At 39.6% G+C, this 17835-nt stretch overlaps 1 protein-coding gene across 5 annotated transcripts; it reads right to left on the reverse strand.

Moving 5' to 3' along the window:
• Window positions 1-26: 26 nt before the first annotated feature.
• On the reverse strand, window positions 27-16476 carry eif4enif1 (eukaryotic translation initiation factor 4E nuclear import factor 1). Of its 5 annotated transcripts, none has more exons than XM_047346512.1 (19): window positions 16183-16476; window positions 13733-13840; window positions 13573-13646; window positions 11988-12115; window positions 11125-11399; window positions 10735-10933; window positions 10481-10644; window positions 9671-9809; window positions 8398-8574; window positions 7259-7530; window positions 6645-6716; window positions 5144-5324; window positions 4931-5007; window positions 2811-2947; window positions 1935-2010; window positions 1717-1840; window positions 1329-1640; window positions 1057-1224; window positions 27-895 (listed from the first exon to the last, which is right to left on the reverse strand). In XM_047346512.1, the coding sequence occupies exons 2-19, from the start codon at window positions 13832-13834 to the stop codon at window positions 708-710; spliced, it is 2865 nt and encodes a 954-aa protein (XP_047202468.1). In that variant the 5' UTR covers window positions 13835-13840; window positions 16183-16476; the 3' UTR covers window positions 27-707. The 5 variants fall into 5 exon arrangements, with proteins under 5 accessions (XP_047202468.1, XP_047202467.1, XP_047202469.1 ...); XM_047346511.1 differs by having other exon boundaries at window positions 13733-13860; XM_047346513.1 differs by having other exon boundaries at window positions 7304-7530; window positions 13733-13879.
• Between the last annotated feature and the right edge of the window lie 1359 nt (window positions 16477-17835).

A 17835-nucleotide genomic window follows, 5' to 3' on the forward strand; every position in this document is an offset into this window, starting at 1 on the left:
ATAAGGAACAATCATTTACAAGCAGCTTTTTTACTCAAGGTTTTATTTATTTATTCTATTTGTGCTTCTTATAACTTAATAGCACATAAACTGAATCCCAAACACCCTCAAACGACTGTGAGCAGTGCTGAATTCTTGTGACACAGGACAGAGCGAATACAGGGAGAAATTAAAGGGGAAATAGGGCCCCCTCCAAAAAAAAAAGGCACAACCAGCTTCCTGCATCCTCCAGTGGTTTCTTGCCATATTTAACCTCTTCGGTGAAAGAGCCATCAGTGGCGCCTTGAAATACGGTGGAGTGTGCACCAAATAAACACCAGCAGTGGCCATTCTCATTGTCAGAGAGGGAGGAGGTTAAGATGACCACTACAAAGGAATGCTACATCTCCCAATTCAGGTTCAAACTACAGAACTATTTCACCCCACCCAAGATCAGGAGAAAAAAACAAAAAAAAAACTACAGCTATATACACGGAATAAGATTCTCTCACGGTCTGTACAATTGAGCCTTTACATTATTTACTAATAGAAAAAAAAAAGATAACCAAACTGGCAAAATAAATCTCCACTCATATGTTCAAAAAAACATCATTATAATGTCCAACTATGCACCATCTTTCAAATTAAAGTTCACATTGTCATGGTAAGCAGGAGGTGAAGATAGGCAGAGGGACAACATCTCACTTTCCAGCAAATGTTTCCTTTTTTTATGGGCGGAACTCCAATTCATCCACACTGATGACTTTAGCCGGCATGGAGGGCAGTTGCTGTTCTAGCATATCTGATCCGAACCACTTGGCGAGACCCGGAGGGGGGCTTGCCCCGTGTCGCTGGGCGCCGTTTGTCCGGTGGAGGCCTTGGCTTTGTGACTGAGCGCCTGGTATGCAGGGATGCACTGTAACAAGGACAAATAAAAGATTTGATGCAAGAGCTGTCCGTTTTTTAAAGTCACTTCAAAAATTTGCAGCTCTAAAAAAAAAAAAAGGAGAGCTTAAGGCAAATATGAACCAGAACACCTTAAAACATGTTTACACCAAGCATGAATATTTGACTTACTTGGTCTCTGTCCCTGAAGCTGCTGGTGCTGCATGACTGTTAACTGCATCGGAGTATTGGCCCTGGTAGGTAGAAGTCCTGTTGCATTTAAGGGGTACAGCGGCTGTCCTAGCAGGGCTGAAGGTAAGCCTTGAAGTTGTGCGAGGTCAACATGTGGTGAAAACATACCTTGTGATAATAAAAAAATAAATAAAATAAAACAGTACAAAGATCAGGTCTAACAGTTCTTTAATGGTAATGAGACAAATGTTTAGCCTTTGGAAACTACTAACCTGCTTGCATAAGCGCAGGACCAAGCTGCTGGGGTGGGATCCCTTGTGCAAGCATTCTCTGAACTACGTTAGGGGGGAGCTGAGGAGGGCGCACCATGGGGACATGGGATAGAAGCGGTACAGGGTAGATTGGACGTGAAAAGGGTGAAGATGGTCCTGGAGGTGCCATTGGAGGCATGTGGTGTCCAGTGGAACCAGGCCTGAGATGCTCTTGGTCTTTACGTTGTAGGTTTTGGGAGTTGACCTTTACCCCCACTGACTGTGCTACATTACCATCCACGGACTCCGGGAGGTGGTTTGGAGAACTGTTGCCTGAAAGCACAAAAAAACCCTCACTGTTACATCACTGGTAAGTAGGTCAGAGCATATGCAACAAGCTGCTCTGTACCATCTTGTGAGTTAGTGGTCGTTTCTTCCTTAGTTTCTGAACGACTCGACTGTTCGTCCTTGCTTTTCTCTTTCGTTGCGTACATTTTACGGATCACAGACGTGGGTGTGAATGACGGGGATAACTGCAAGTGAAACGGATCAGGAGAAAATTACAAGCACATCTTTTTCAATGACGCAGGAAATTAAAAAGGTCTCGACAGAAACGTTTATGCTAACCATGCTAGTGACAGCATTTCCTGGGGAGGTTCTTCCAGCAGGCAGAGGTCCAGGGGACCGATTAACACGCTGTGGCCTGTGGATCATACAGACACATTAACACAGAACACAGACTGAATCTCAAATTGCAGGATTGCATTCACTCAGTACAGTGGTGTTTGCACATGTGCAACTCATACACTGTGTGCACAATTAAGCAAGTTGGATTTTTGAGGATTCATTTTATTATCAAACTATAGAGCTCTCTATATCTCGGTCTATAAAAGCTTTGGGTTTTATGGACCGTCTTCAGATCTTTTTCGGTTCAGTCTTGAGGCCTCCGCTCATTTCTTCTGTTCTGTGGTGGTCCGGTTTCAGTGTTCCTTACCCTGGCCACATCACTGAGCACCGACACCTGGTACTTCTGGGCATTCCAGGTAGGTTGCGGTTCTGAAATATGACGTCACGGAGAATAGGCTCCTTGTAGCTTTGTGTTTGACTCTTCCTAAATCCTTGGCCATTAACTTGTGTCTGTCTCAATGGTTTTCTTGTGACCCTGTTGACCATTTGCAGCACAACATGTGATGGTTCTGTGATCACAACGTGAAATCTTGGTGCGTCTCATCCTTCTGGAGGACTTAATATTTTTTGCTTTTTAGAGTCAGTTAAAACCTTTTTGGCCCGTTTTGCTTGAAGATAGAAGCTGCCGAATAACTACAGCCTCCTTCATTACATGTCATCTATGCTTAAATCAAATTCGCATTCACATTCATAGATTGGAATTGGAAAATATTAAATTATATGGTCAAAATACTCACTCCCCTAATAATTGTGCACAGTGCATTTGCCAAAGAGAATATTTAGGAGAATCAGGTAAAATTCAAATCCAATACTTGCCTATTTCTGAAAGACCTGTCCTGTGGGTACTTGTTGTAGCCTGACTGAAATGATTGGTGGGCATGTAGAGCAAAGTCCTGCTGCAGTGCCAGAACTTCAAGATCAGCCTGATTCATAGGTCCAGAGAGCGCCCTGATCTGGAAAAAAAAAAAAAAAAAGTTGCATGAATAGATGACTCTACCTTTTAAAAATACAGGTCCTTCTCAAAATATTAGCATATTGTGATAAAGTTCATTATTTTCCATAATGTCATGATGAAAATTTAACATTCATATATTTTAGATTCATTGCACACTAACTGAAATATTTCAGGTCTTTTATTGTCTTAATACGGATGATTTTGGCATACAGCTCATGAAAACCCAAAATTCTTATCTCACAAAATTAGCATATTTCATCCAACCAATAAAAGAAAAGTGTTTTTAATACAAAAAACGTCAACCTTCATATAATCATGTACAGTTATGCACTCAATACTTGGTCGGGAATCCTTTTGCAGAAATGACTGCTTCAATGCGGCGTGGCATGGAGGCAATCAGCCTGTGGCACTGCTGAGGTCTTATGGAGGCCCAGGATGCTTCGATAGCGGCCTTTAGTTCATCCAGAGTGTTGGGTCTTGAGTCTCTCAACGTTCTCTTCACAATATCCCACAGATTCTCTATGGGGTTCAGGTCAGGAGAGTTGGCAGGCCAATTGAGCACAGTGATACCATGGTCAGTAAACCATTTACCAGTGGTTTTGGCACTGTGAGCAGGTGCCAGGTCGTGCTGAAAAATGAAATCTTCATCTCCATAAAGCTTTTCAGCAGATGGAAGCATGAAGTGCTCCAAAATCTCCTGATAGCTAGCTGCATTGACCCTGCCCTTGATAAAACACAGTGGACCAACACCAGCAGCTGACACGGCACCCCAGACCATCACTGACTGTGGGTACTTGACACTGGACTTCTGGCATTTTGGCATTTCCTTCTCCCCAGTCTTCCTCCAGACTCTGGCACCTTGATTTCTGAATGACATGCAGAATTTGGTTTCATCCGAAAAAAGTACTTTGGACCACTGAGCAACAGTCCAGTGCTGCTTCTCTGTAGTCCAGGTCAGGCGCTTCTGCCGCTGTTTCTAGTTCAAAAGTGGCTTGACCTGGGGAATGCGGCACCTGTAGCTCATTTCCTGCACACGCCTGTGCACGGTGGCTCTGGATGTTTCTACTCCAGACTCAGTCCACTGCTTCCGCAGGTCCCCCAAGGTCTGGAATCGGCCCTTCTCCACAATCTTCCTCAGGGTCCGGTCACCTCTTCTCGTTGTGCAGCGTTTTCTGCCACACTTTTTCCTTCCCACAGACTTCCCACTGAGGTGCCTTGATACAGCACTCTGGGAACAGCCTATTCGTTCAGAAATGTCTTTCTGTGTCTTACCCTCTTGCTTGAGGGTGTCAATAGTGGCCTTCTGGACAGCAGTCAGGTCGGCAGTCTTACCCATGATTGGGGTTTTGAGTGATGAACCAGGCTGGGAGTTTTAAAGGTCTCAGGAATCTTTTTCAGGTGTTTAGAGTTAACTCGTTGATTCAGATGATTAGGTTCATAGCTCGTTTAGAGACCCTTTTAATGATATGCTAATTTTGTGAGACAGGAATTTTGGGTTTTCATGAGCTGTATGCCAAAATCATCCGTATTAAGACAATAAAAGACCTGAAATATTTCAGTTAGTGTGCAATGAATCTAAAATATATGAATGTTAAATTTTCATCATTACATTATGGAAAATAATTAACTTTATCACAATATGCTAATATTTTGAGAAGGACCACTAAAGCTCCAGATCACACATAAATCTCAATGTAAAGTCACATTCTCAACAAATATTGAGAGTAATGCTGATTTTACAAACAGTCAATCCATCAGAGTCAATAAATTAAAACAAGACATACAAAGTCAGGCACCAACTAAAAATAATAAATGTAAAACAAACCTAAAATACAATGAGCCAAAAAAGGTGAGGAACTTGTACTATGTGGATACATTTCTCCTCCTGCTGTAAACATAATGTTTCATAACCATTTATTTCACTGTAAGTGTGTCTATAAATCCCAATTTCTGCCACCAAATCATCAGAAAAACAACTAACCTGCTGCTGAGAAGGACTGATAGACCTGTGGATGTCAAACTTATCTGGCAGCAAAGACTGAGGACCAGCAGGAAATCCTTCATGATGCAGAAAAAACAAAATTAGGTTCAGTTAAGTCAAGAGAACGTGTCATTAAACCATAAAAAGTATACCTCCATTTAGTACTTTAGGAACAATGACCAGGTAATGCATGCTTCCAGCCTTAAAACACACCTGTAGTAGGTGGCATCCTGTTGTTGAAGTAGTCAGGTGAGGGGGGCCTCTGTGGAAACAGAGTGGGTGATGGGCCCTTGTGCAGTAAGCCATGTAGAGGGCCAGAAGTTACTGAGGTCTCAGAGCCACCCATCAGACCGCCTAAAGGTGTCGGGGAGCTACTACGAACGCCAAGGAGCTCCTACAAAGACAGATTGTTGTAGTCATGTTTCATTTTGCAAAAGGTTAATTAGGTTTAAACAGGCCTCAAACAGCAACTTCATGAGACATCACAATGTTCACAGAATTACCTCTAAAGCTTGGACTCATCACAAATTTTATAGTTTGAAACTTAAAGTAAATGACAAGTACATTCAGTTTAATTACAATTGTTCTAACTTCCCAAAAGCTGCAGAACTGTCCCACAAATAATTACCGCCTCAATTTGCGTTCCTCTTTAACAAGGGAGAACATAAGTAAATCCTCATTGTATCTACATTTTTTGTTTGAAAATATTCTGCGTTCCAAGTTGACAACCATGAAGTACAACTCAAGTACAACATTTAACGGGTTGGTTTGAACATTTGAAAGGCGGTTGTGTGACACTACTGGTTAAAAGTTCCCCTACTTGCAGCAGAAAAATGTCGGTCCACAGGAGTGTGCAAGGACGTAGTCTTTGATGCTTCGGATCCAACTGACAAAATCTAAAGGTTGTCTCCATTCTTGTGTTAAGTGTAAAGCCATCTCTGAGGTGCACTCCATGAAATTTGACAGCTATTTGATGAATTTTAAGGAAAAGGATGATAATAGGACAGCAGCTATCAATTATTTTATTAGTCGATTACTCTAGCAATTATTTTTCGAATTTTCGACTAATCTAAAAGATACTTAGTAAATTATCATACTTCAATAAACAAGCATGTTGAGCTTAAAAAAAAACAAATATTTATTGAGCACTTCAAATCCATTGTAAATGGCAAAAAAAAAACCAAAAAACTCAATGTTCAGAACAGGGCATTTTAATACTAAAGCCTTTAAAGTAAAAAAAAAAGAAGCAACAATGCATTGTGTTGCAATTGTACAAAACATTTTTAAAAACGTGAACAATGCTCACGTTAAGCTAAAGCTATACCACTTGAGAAGTTCTGGATGGAGCATATTTACACATAAAGAAGGGCTTTTATCCAAAATGCAAACAAACTTTTTGTACAGTTGTGGATAAATTACTGCTCCGAGTGGGTTTTTCTTTCAGCAAAAGATGGCTACAAGTCTTCAGTACAGCATGTTGCTTCATCCAATGCATTGGAGAGAACCCTTTGTTTTTGTTTTTAAACCATCCAAAAGGTTTTCTTGTAGAGCTTACAAAAAGGACGTCATCACCTCTACTTTGGTAGATGCCAGTTCTGCCCAAGACTTTGTCCCACATTTTGAGCAACAATAATCTGTATCTGGGAAGATCCGAGACCCTCATGCCCATCCAGAAAATGCATAATCAACCTTAGAGAAAAGATGGCATACAAACCTGAAATATGTTTTTCTGTTGCTGAGGAGGTACACGATCAGACAGCGTCACCACACTTTGCTCTGAAGGTTGCTGCAATATAAAGACAGTTTAAAGTTGAATTGCCACATGCTCTCCCCCCATTACCTAAAGCAAATAACCACCTCATCCCTAGATCACACACCTCAGTAGGCCTGTTTTGAATATGGGAGGTCTGAGCAGCTACTGTCAGATATACATGTGCAGGATCTGAACATTTGTGAGAAATCCACAGTGAACTCTAACCTCCCAGCCAGCAGGCCCACAGAGATGGGTGAAGCTGAAGCAGCAGTCCCTCGTGCAAGCTGCCAATGCTTTTCAATTACATTCACATGATTCTTGTTTATATTAATCTCATGTTTGAACGAACTTGCACAAAGAACTGCAGATTTAAAAAAATCACAGCAGACCCTTTAGAATGGTACAAATTTATGCCCACCATCTTTAAGTAAAAGGTTTTCACAGAGCTGTCAGGTTTTAGTTTAAAAGCAAGGATGTAGGGTCACCGGGCCTGACTGTACCCACTGCAGCATGCAAAAGTAGTGTTAGACATCCAGTATGCAGCTGACAGAAAACACAGCAAGAGAAATACTTACATCGTTTGTGTTGAGTTTGGGGTGAGTTGGCAGAGTTCCACTTGCCTTCATGCTGCTGACCAGTTTATTAAAAGCAGACATGTCTGTGTCACGGGAGCAGGGCCGGCTAACAGATCCACCTGTTAAAGCCTCTTCTAGATGCTCGGCCATGAAGGGTGTGCCGTTTCCCCTCTGTGAAGGGGTCACTTTCTGCACGTGCGGCTCCGATTTGAGCTTCATTCCCTTCATCCCTCCTTCAACTTCCTCCAGAGAGAGCACCGCCCCCGAGTTAGCTGAGGGCAGACAGGAAAAAAAAAAAAAACTAGAATAAGAAAATAAAGCCATTTGTATTTATATGGCAACTAAAGTAGTTTGAAAATTGGAAACGTGGAATCTGTCATGATTATTTTCCTTGTCCTCTGCATATCTCACTGTGTGCTAGTGGGCTCGGGCTGCTATAAAGTACACAAAGTCTTCCAAAAATTGTTTTACAACTGCTCAAATTTTCCATCACACTGTTCCTGTAGTTTAAAATCATTTTAATGATCCAGCTGTATGAAGCAGAGGAAGACCACCATCCTTCCTCCTTTACTAACCAAATAGTGTTTAGAAATATTTCTAGTCACAAAGAGAGGAGATCCCACGAACGGTCATGGCAAGAAAACCAGGAGTGTCACCAACTCATTCACTTTCCTGGGTCCCCTTGACATTGTGTTTTTGAATTTTGTTTTTGCAAAAAAAAAAAGTTTTGTTTTTTCTTTTAAATACACGACAACTGCAAATTGAGCTCTAATTTTTTATGTTCTCACCGTTTTCAGTTGGTAAAGGGTTTTCTTGTGTACAGTAGCAGTACAAATTTGTATTTATAGGGAAGAAAGGTTAATGCTTTACCAAATTTGCAATAAAAACCCAAAAAAAAAAACCTTGTAAGGATGTTTTAACGACCAAAACCAGTGTTTCAAGATTAGAAAAGACATGCAGACAAAGATCCAAGCTTTTCATTCATGGGTGACATGATCAGATTCAGTGTCTGCTCTTTCTAAAATGTGGTCATGTGGGCGAGGTTAGACAGTATTAAATTTAGCTACACTGTACCTGGCACATGACAAACTGAAAGCAAAACAGTGAGGCTGAGGCATGTGAACTGAGCCATTACTCACTGCTTTCTCGTAGCCGTGCTTTGTTAACCGACAGTGTGGACAGAAGGGGTTTCAGGTCTATTTTGGCCTTGTGCAGCAGCTCCAAGATGTCCACTTTTTCTTTGCCCTCTGATGACTGAATAGGTGTGAAGTATGACGCAGAGCCTTGGCTAGTAGATGTGCAGCGTGGGTCAAGCCCTTTAAATAAATTAAGTCAAAAGGACAATTAAAGCCACTATCAATGCATATAAAGAAAGCAAGAACTGTCCCAACGTTGCTCTGATGGGTATATTCAGTGAAACAACGAATCCAGAGTGAGTTCAAGTACAACTAGTGCCCCTAACAGTTCTCATGTCTTTGCACAAAGCATTTAACAAGATCACAAAATCACAGTGAAAAATCACAGGCCATTAAGAGCTTTAAAAACAAATAGAGAAATCAAATCTAAAAAAGGGACAGAAAACCAGAGCAAACAGGATAGGACAGGTGTCTGTTAAAAGACAGGCAGCCGCGTTCTGGAAGTTGAAGACGTTTAAGGGAAGACTGAGAGACACCAATATAGAGTCCATTACAATAGTTGAGTCTAAAGCCACCGAGTCGGTTTATTGAATTTAAACTCCTGATAAAATATCCCCCGCTAAGTTTGTAACTCCTGAAGCAAAGCACTGACATCAATGGTTGCATTTTGTTCATTTAGGAAGAGAAAAGTAAATTTGTAAGTCTGTATAACAGTGGAGGGACAGTTGATGCTCGGTTCTAATTTCCCCAAATGGCAGCATATGAAGTGCAAACAGAAGGGGATGAAGAATGTAGCCTTGTGGGACCCCACACAGGATGATAAATTATTGATCATGACAGAGAAGGTTTCATGTGTCAGATAAGTAAACCACTTCAGTGCAGTGCCACGGATACCAACAAAGTGGTTCAAATGAGACAGGAGGACAGAATGGTCCACTGTGTCAAAGGCTGCAGGAAGGTCGAACAGAACCAGAACAACAGGACACTTACCATTACATGAAGAGACACTAATGTTATTGGCACAACAAGCAGAAATGAATAACCCAAGTCTTCAGCCTCCACTCGCTTTACCAGTTATCTGGATCCGGGTGTCAGTTTATTACCAGCTTGTTAAATTTACTGCACCTGGAGCTACATAATCCAGGATCCGTTTACACTTGCCAGAACTATCAGTAGACTGACAGCGTGCTAAAGACCAGCGTTTGTTGCATCAGGTTTTGAAGATTACATCCATAACAGTTAAAATAAGCCACACTGAGGAGATCAAATCACTTGCCTGCAAGTTTTTCCAATTCCTCGTGAGGAGTGGACCTCAAACTGCTGGACCGGCTGCCTGATGGGCTCAGGGTGTTGGAAAACCATCGACTAAAGCGGCTGGCTGACACAGGGCCTTCTCCCAAAACATCCTCTATCATCTGAAAGACAGATACGGAAGACGTTGATGCAGAGAAAAGTCTACATGCTAAAGTATGCAAAAACAAAACGTGAAACTTACGTTTTAGTGCGTTTTCCATCAATCTAGCACCAAAAGTGCCAGGATATGGGGCAGGCATTTCCACTGAATGAACTGCTGTAGCTTACCGCACTGATTTTATCGCCACAGACCAACTTTAGTTTAGAATCTTATTTGATTCTTCAGATGCTAACATGTTCTAAATGCAGGTACGATGGGCATAAATTTGGATTGATACCTTTCCAACCTCTGCAACCCCATGCAAAGTAAGCCCAAAGAACAGAATAATGATGAAAACACCATTTAGTGATACTAGTATTCACCACTTAAGATCAAGGTCAACGAGATCAAGCCAGTAAAGCTTGCACAAGAAATCTTGGGCTGACACATTTGATGCTTTGAACTAAGAAACTTTTGTTTTACATGAAGACTGACAAAAAATTAACGAAATAGAACCCAAAAAAAAAAAAAAAATAGTTTGTGCAATTCTGGCTTGAAAAACGTTGACTCTTTAAAATACGGCAGAATATATATAAATATATATACATAAAAATCAGGTAAGATGGTTGGAGAAACACCCCTTATGTGACATCATTACCTTGAATACAAAAACAGTGCACCCCAGGTACTTACAAAGGCTAGTCCCGGCATTGTTTTCTCTAAGTTGAAGAATTCATTGAAGTCAAAGTCCCCAGCTGACTGGTCTGGAAGAACATCTGGATGGGGAACTTCTTGATCAGCTGTAGACTGCAAAGCCACATCTTGCTCCTCGGCTAATCCACCATTACATTCCACTGCTGCACAGAAAAAGATTTAAGAAGAAAGTCACAACCACGATATACATCTATTTCCCACATATTGTTGTTTAAATAAAAAGTTTGACATACCTTCTTTCACAGAGTCCATTCGCTTCCTTGACCGCTTGGTTTTACGTTTGTCCTCCTCCAAAATTTTGTCGTCAAATCCGATAAGTTCAATCGTCTCAGACTGGCTGGTGGGACCGGCTGAGAACCACTCCGGCTCCTCCTCGGCATACGAGTCATTTCTTCTTCGTTCACTGAACACACGCTTCTCACCAAAGTCTCTCTGCAAGATGCAGAAAACCACATCAATGCATGTGTAATCGATAGGTTCTCACTAGTTGCTCATGTAAATAGCCTGGCAAAACAGGACACCAGTCAATACCTTTTGAAATAAAATGAACACACCTCAACATCACACCAGTGAGTAAAACTGCAAGTCAAGTGGACTGAAAAATGGGAAGAAGTACCACCAACCCTGAATCTTTTATCTTTGAAGTCTCTCTCCCGTTCCCTCTCTTTCTCTGCACGAGCTTCTCTCTCAAAGGCCCGAGCGGCAATGATGCGCCCACTGCCGATTCTGCGAGCCCCTCCGAGACGGAGAGTCTCGTTTTCCTTATTCTCCAGCGGGCTTATAGGGCGCCGGGTGTTGGAGGCAGGCACAGCGTTACCTTGACATCCACCTCCAAAGCTTCGCCGCTGTGGGCTCAGTACAACATCTAGGTCGTCCTCCTTTAACCGCTCACGGGGATCTAAAATTAAAAACAATCAGTTTTCTAGATTTAAACACAGAACAAACCGATGTTCACAACAAAGTACAAGTTGATTATGACTTTTTAAAGCAATAACAGATCTTATTTTTTCCACATTAATCCAGATCGACTAAACCGTCGTTTTGCACAAAATGTTTTTTATTGAAAAGCATATATTTTAGTAAAAAAAATGTATTGGTTTGAAATCTTATCGGTTTATGTTCAGGATTGTGCATTCAGGTTTGCAGACCTACATGAATTATAAAAAATGCACCAATTTATCATTCCTTATTAATTGCCAACTTAAAACCATACATTTAAGTTCCTTAATCACTTCTGTTAAACATAACTAAACTTTCATTGATGTTTTTCGCTAAACAACTTCCGAATTTGTTAAGTACTACAAGACTTTGAACAAATTGATGCATAATAATAAACAAGTGGATAAATTTAAGATTAAGCTAAATGTAATTAAAGACCTAGTTTTAAAAATCTGGGCATGTTTAAAACCTAACCCTGAGATAATTAAATCCAGGATTTATTTAGGAACACCCGATAATACCCAAAATAGTCAAATAACCCATCTACCTGGGATTCTACGTTTCAAATGAACTCTTTCATCCACGTAGTCCTTTTTAAAGCCTTCGATTGGGGAGTTTCTCTCTGAAGTGGGGTACAGGGAGGCATGCCATTTCTCTGGGTCCCAGACACCATCACTGCATCAACAATTAGAAACATTAAAACGGTTACCGACGTTAATATTCCTGATATTCCGGCAAAGGTATTCCAACCCGCACTTAAATAGTTTAGCAAACAATCCCTACATTATGGCAACGAGATATGAAACATATATCAAGGCTGATCAAAATTTAATAAATTAAAATTCCCAGATGGGAAATTACATAATTACACAGAACTTTGGTATTACTTTTGAATATTTCAGACCAACGTCTCTCCCAATAAATGTTGACTTGTGTAAGCAGAACAGCAAAATAAGTTTCAAGGAAAGACTCCCATTTAAAAAGCGGCATAGTGGTGGCTTTTTACCTGCAGGTCAGTTTTAAAATATCAGTAAAGAAGACTAAACTAGGCAAGGGCAGGAACCTGTAAATTCATATAAAACAGCTTTGATTAAATGCAGTGTTGCTGAATTATTTGGAAGAGAGATCAAATAGCGCTGAAATCTCCAAGATGAAACAAAAGGAACAAAAGATTTTATGACTGAAATTGAAAAGAATCTTTAAAAAAACTCCAATAAATTTCTCTCACTTCTGAAAAAAAAAAAAAAAAAAAAAAAAAAAAAGAGTGTAACAGGATGCAGAAATTGGAAAAGAGCCATTAGGCTCAATTGTAAGAGATGTTATTGAGACATCCACAGGAACAGGTTTTAGGCGACTCCATGACACTATAGTCTAATCAAAAACCCGCAACAAGTTGCATATTACACAGCAATGTTTTCAGTCTAAATAATGTCATTTTAAAAACGCATCTCCAGTTATTCTGGAGTAATATCAGTGAATAAAAAGCAGTGAAGACCTTGCAGAGTGACCAGTGTTTTATAATTCTAGTAGCAAGCAAGGGATCGCTCATCTGAATTCATGCACAGCTACAACTTAAAGAAACCAAAAGCATACTGGTAGTTAACAGGCAAGCCTTTAACAAAATGAAACGTTTTGAAGTATTAAAGCAACACTTCCTGCAACGGTAAATGTTAAACACACCAGACTGACTGGTGCTTATCGTTTCTGCAATAAGGATATCTATCCTGTTTGTCATCTTACTTTGTGAATGTAATCAGAAAGTTGTTCTAGGGCACGCTGAAGGACAAGCCTGCTCCAAGTGTAGCATTGTTTCCAAGCCTTGAGAAGTATTTGGTTATGACTCAAGGAGTCATCAATGGGACAGCGAATTATAAAGCAGCTTGAAACAAAAACCAAAATGAAAGAATGACAGTACACAAGGCAAGATCACAAACAAAATAGTCTAGATGAAAGCTGCATGTAATGTCGTCACTATGCGCTAAGAATCAGCGCTGAAGTGTGGCTTTGAACATACTGATGAGATTACTGAAATCAAGATTTGCAGGCATATAGGAGGAAAATCGATGCCAGGACAGACAAAAGTTATGCTTTAATGTCTGGATTTCTTTAAGCACACAGATAAATGTTCATACCTGTCATATTTCTCAGAGAGGCAGTCAGGCCTTTTGTTGGAAATCGGCAGTTCCTTTATATCCAGAAGCTCTTCCTGTAAAAAGGATTAAAAGTTCAGTTGTGTTGAATAGACCTTTGGATGGGATCATCTTAGGACCGTCAGCGGGCCCGTGTCTTTACCTTGGTGTATCTGAACGGAGCAGTGGCTCCTGGTTTTAGCTTGGGCTGGTCCACAACAGCCGTGTCATCGTTGTTCTGCTGTTCACTGGCATCCTTCTCCATGATGGACTGCAGGCAGAATCAAACGGCTGCAAGACCAACAATGTTCTGCTGGAAGATAGGTACCAACATCGAGACTGTTCTGCTGTTCTTGCAGTCTCATGAGAAAGTATTTTCTCTTAAAGAAAAACAAATCTGAGCCAATTCATACCAATTCTCTGCCTTAGGCCATTTTCCTGTGGTGGCTATTTTTTCATATGCAGTATTTTACATTTTGAACAAGTTTTGCATTAAACAAATGAGTAAAGCCAGAAAGGAGTCCCTCCCTATTAAAACAGACATCCACTTCTAAAATGAAGTTTGAATCTGCATAAACTGCCTGCAGGACAAATAAGTTGGTATTTCTGGCCACGCCTAAAATATGAGATCGCTCCAGCAGCTCAAAGAGCAGGCTACATTTGAGATTCAAAAACAATTTTTAGAGATCTTTGATAAAACCTGTTCAAATAACGATATTTTCATTTCAGAATTGATATGGTTGACTTTGAAAAAGCATTCCAGCAAAACATCGTTAAAAATAAAGTTTTCTGTAGTAGAATAGTAGAGGGCTATTAAAGTCCTCTAAATTATCAATATTTATTCAAACAACTAAAAAGTTAGAACATTTACTAAAAGGTTTTTGTAATGAATATTCTTCTTTGGAGTCACAACTTTTCTGATGGGGGTCAGAGGGCTCGGTGGTGCCGATTGTATGGCAGCCCCACTTCTGTCAATCTGCCCTGGGGCAGCTGTGGCTACAATGTAGTCTACCACTGTCAGTGTGTGAATGTCTTGATGACTGTAGAGTAAAGCAGTTTGAAGTTATCAGACTTAATAAAGCACCACACAAATGCAGGCCATTTACCATTTTTTACCTTTTAGTTCAAATTGAGGGACAATTTCTCCAGCTTTCTAAGTGCTACAGGAATTAAGGTCCAGTCTGTAGAATGAGGGCAGTCTCATGACTACTGTTTGGACCATCAATGGCTCAAACAAATTTATCAGAAGCTGCAAAAATGTATCCGGTATGTGGGACCACCAGTATTTAGGAATTTCTTTAAGGCAGAGAAAAGATCGCAACCAGTAAGGTACACTTGATTTGCATTATTTTACGTTTTTACTGAAATGTGTGCAGCAAATGGGTTTGTATATGAATAAAATTGGTAGTTGTAGTACTGGTTTTACTTTTTACTTGTAATCCTTTACATCACATAGCTTAAATGAATTGTGGGATTAATTTACGACAGTTTTTGAAAAAAAATTCTTAGTGACATGGGTTTGTTTTTCAGTTTGTGGTAAAACAGATGTCCTCTTCAAAACGGCATTGTTGATTTGAAACTCCGTCATGATAACAAGTATTCCGTTATTGTCTTTTTGTTTAAATAAATAAATAAAAAAGACACATTGGTACATTGGTCTTAGTGGTACAGGAAGGCCTGAAGAGCCACAGGCTGGTCTGACGGCACAGATTGCAGCCTCCTGCTCTAGACCCAGTTTTACAGACCCTAAATCAGGTACAACTTTGTCCCGGCTCTCAACAGTAAATCTGTATCAACTAGGGAAATGTGGACATATATGCTTTTGTTGTGTTCATTCTGTGTTTTTATTTAATCTGAGCTCTATTTTTGTCCTGTTTTTGTTTTAACAAAATTTTATCCAGCGTCTATTTTTCAATGTCAGGTACTAATATCACCTACTCTTAACTACCAGGTACCCACCAATACGAACTAAACTGATGAATTACCCCAGTATTTCTTTTAAAATGCTGCAACTTATTTTCCTGTCTACATACACGTTTCTGGTACAGTTTGAACGATTGTTTACTGCAGGTTTGAATGAGACCATTACCTCTCATCTACAACTATTCCAAATATTTAACCAGCAGGCAAACGCTGTGAACTAATGGAAAAAAGGCTATTTAAAAAATGTAATATTTGAAAAATAAATTCACTTAAATGGTTCCTAATATTTATGTTTCATCTGACGCCAGCAAAGCTTTCGTGGAGACAAATTTGGTTACTACTGCTTGCTAATTAGTGGGTAAATTGACGACACCCAGAGCCGAGTCAAGTGCCAACGCAATCACCAGAAATTACACAAAGCTGGGATAATTACTTGCAGCGTCTGGATATTACAATAAACTGTTTAATAAAAACCCAGCTTGTTAAAGCGAACCCCCTTCAAAAAAAAGTTTAAATATTTCAGGGAAAATTAGTTAAAAATTTGCACACAGATAGAAGGTTGGCCAAGTTTAACTAGCGCTAAATATACAATGTCCTTTTTAAATACAGATGTAGTCGAAGAAAATGTACAAGCATATAAAGTATTTGGCAAATTTCTAAACAAAAACGACCTCAAAAAAAGACACTTACTGAGTTTAAGTGATGGGTGGATTGCTGGCTGCTCACGTTAGTTAGTTAGCTAGCTGGCTGGCTAACCAACTAGCCGGGGATAAAACCCACCCAGCGAGGACCAAATCAAGCCGGTCGGGCTATTCCTGTGGTTTTTTTGTCAACACACACTACTGCAGGGGATAATTTAACGAAATAACACAAGTTGAAATAACAAAAGAATTTACACTGAAACTGTGCGGTCTCTAATTATTGTCTGTCTCTTTCTCTGTTTTCGAAGTCGTAGCAGCAATTTTCCTACAATCACCGCTTTAAGAAGGTCCTGGGAGAGATTACACGCTGCCCGCCGCGCCTGTTTAGAATTAGAAATGATCTGACTTTAGCCTGCTTTAATTAGACTGTGCTACACAGTTTCAACTACAATATGCAAACAAATATAATCAGGAAGTGTGATGTAAAGCTTATTTAGTCAATGATGATGTTGCTTATACTAAATTCGAACCACTTCACAGGCAATATGTCGGACGTCTATAGAGCATTTTAGTGTTCGCTTGATTTATTATGACTACCTTTGAGGTCTAGTTTGAAAACACTAAGCTTTGGTCAAATCTACTGAAATGTCCTGCAAAAATTACAAATAATTTAGGACATAGCTTATGATTTGTGGAGGCCAATTTTCTCATTTGTAAGCAAGAAACGTAATTTGAAAGCGTTTATTTGTCACCAGACCGCCTTCATTCAAATTAACTATGAAAATAAATTCAGTTTAACTCAGATTAATTCAGTTCAGATCAAATCCAATTCAAAATGAGTGCCACGATGTACAAATACACATTATAAGTGTTGCGAAATTATTGGAGGAAAATTGCACAGTAGAATTTTATAAATGGTCGGAATAAATAGATAAATATAATCAAATTTATTTCCACTTAAAAAGCAGAATTAACATAACAACAGTAATGACTTAGGGTGAAAAATGAATGAATGAATAAATAAATAAATAAATGATAAATTATTCTAAACACAAGTTTCACTAAATGGCAGAAGTAGTAAAGTCTAAATATCAATAATATAAACATAAACAATGTGAGTAGTCTAAACCTTTATTCAAGCAAGAGTAATTACAATATATTTTTACTCAAGTAGAATATAAAAGTAGACATACAAAAAAATTACACACGTAAGAGTCAAAAAGTATTTAGTAAAACTCCTCAAGTACGGACTAAAATGTTGTTGGGGTTAATGAAGTGATCCCATTATCAAAGGACAACCGCTTTGCAGACCCCGCCTTCTCGGACTGACACGGTGAAAAATTCGCTTACTCCTTGATACCGAGGACCCCCTCAGTTCCTTCATGACTCTCCCCTGAAATAAATTTAAATATGTGCATTATGCTGTCACAGTTTGATTAACTCAGCTAAAATATCAGGTGCTTCCGCTGCTCTAAAGTCAACTTTATGCGCGAAGCATCGGCGTTGCCGTTGACAACTGGTTAAAGTGGATCTGCATCATTTACACGCCAGGGCAGTGTGGAGGACCAGTCCTGCCACATTCAAGAATGATACGGGAAAAATGGCTCACAAAAGCATTGAATGTAACAAAAGTAAATAGTTTTATTCATTTAAGCAATTGATTAAATAAATAAACAAATGAATAAATAAAAGTGTAAGTTTG

The sequence above is a fragment of the Girardinichthys multiradiatus genome, chromosome 20, assembly GCF_021462225.1.
Source record: "Girardinichthys multiradiatus isolate DD_20200921_A chromosome 20, DD_fGirMul_XY1, whole genome shotgun sequence".
Classification (NCBI taxonomy): Eukaryota; Metazoa; Chordata; class Actinopteri; order Cyprinodontiformes; family Goodeidae; genus Girardinichthys; species Girardinichthys multiradiatus.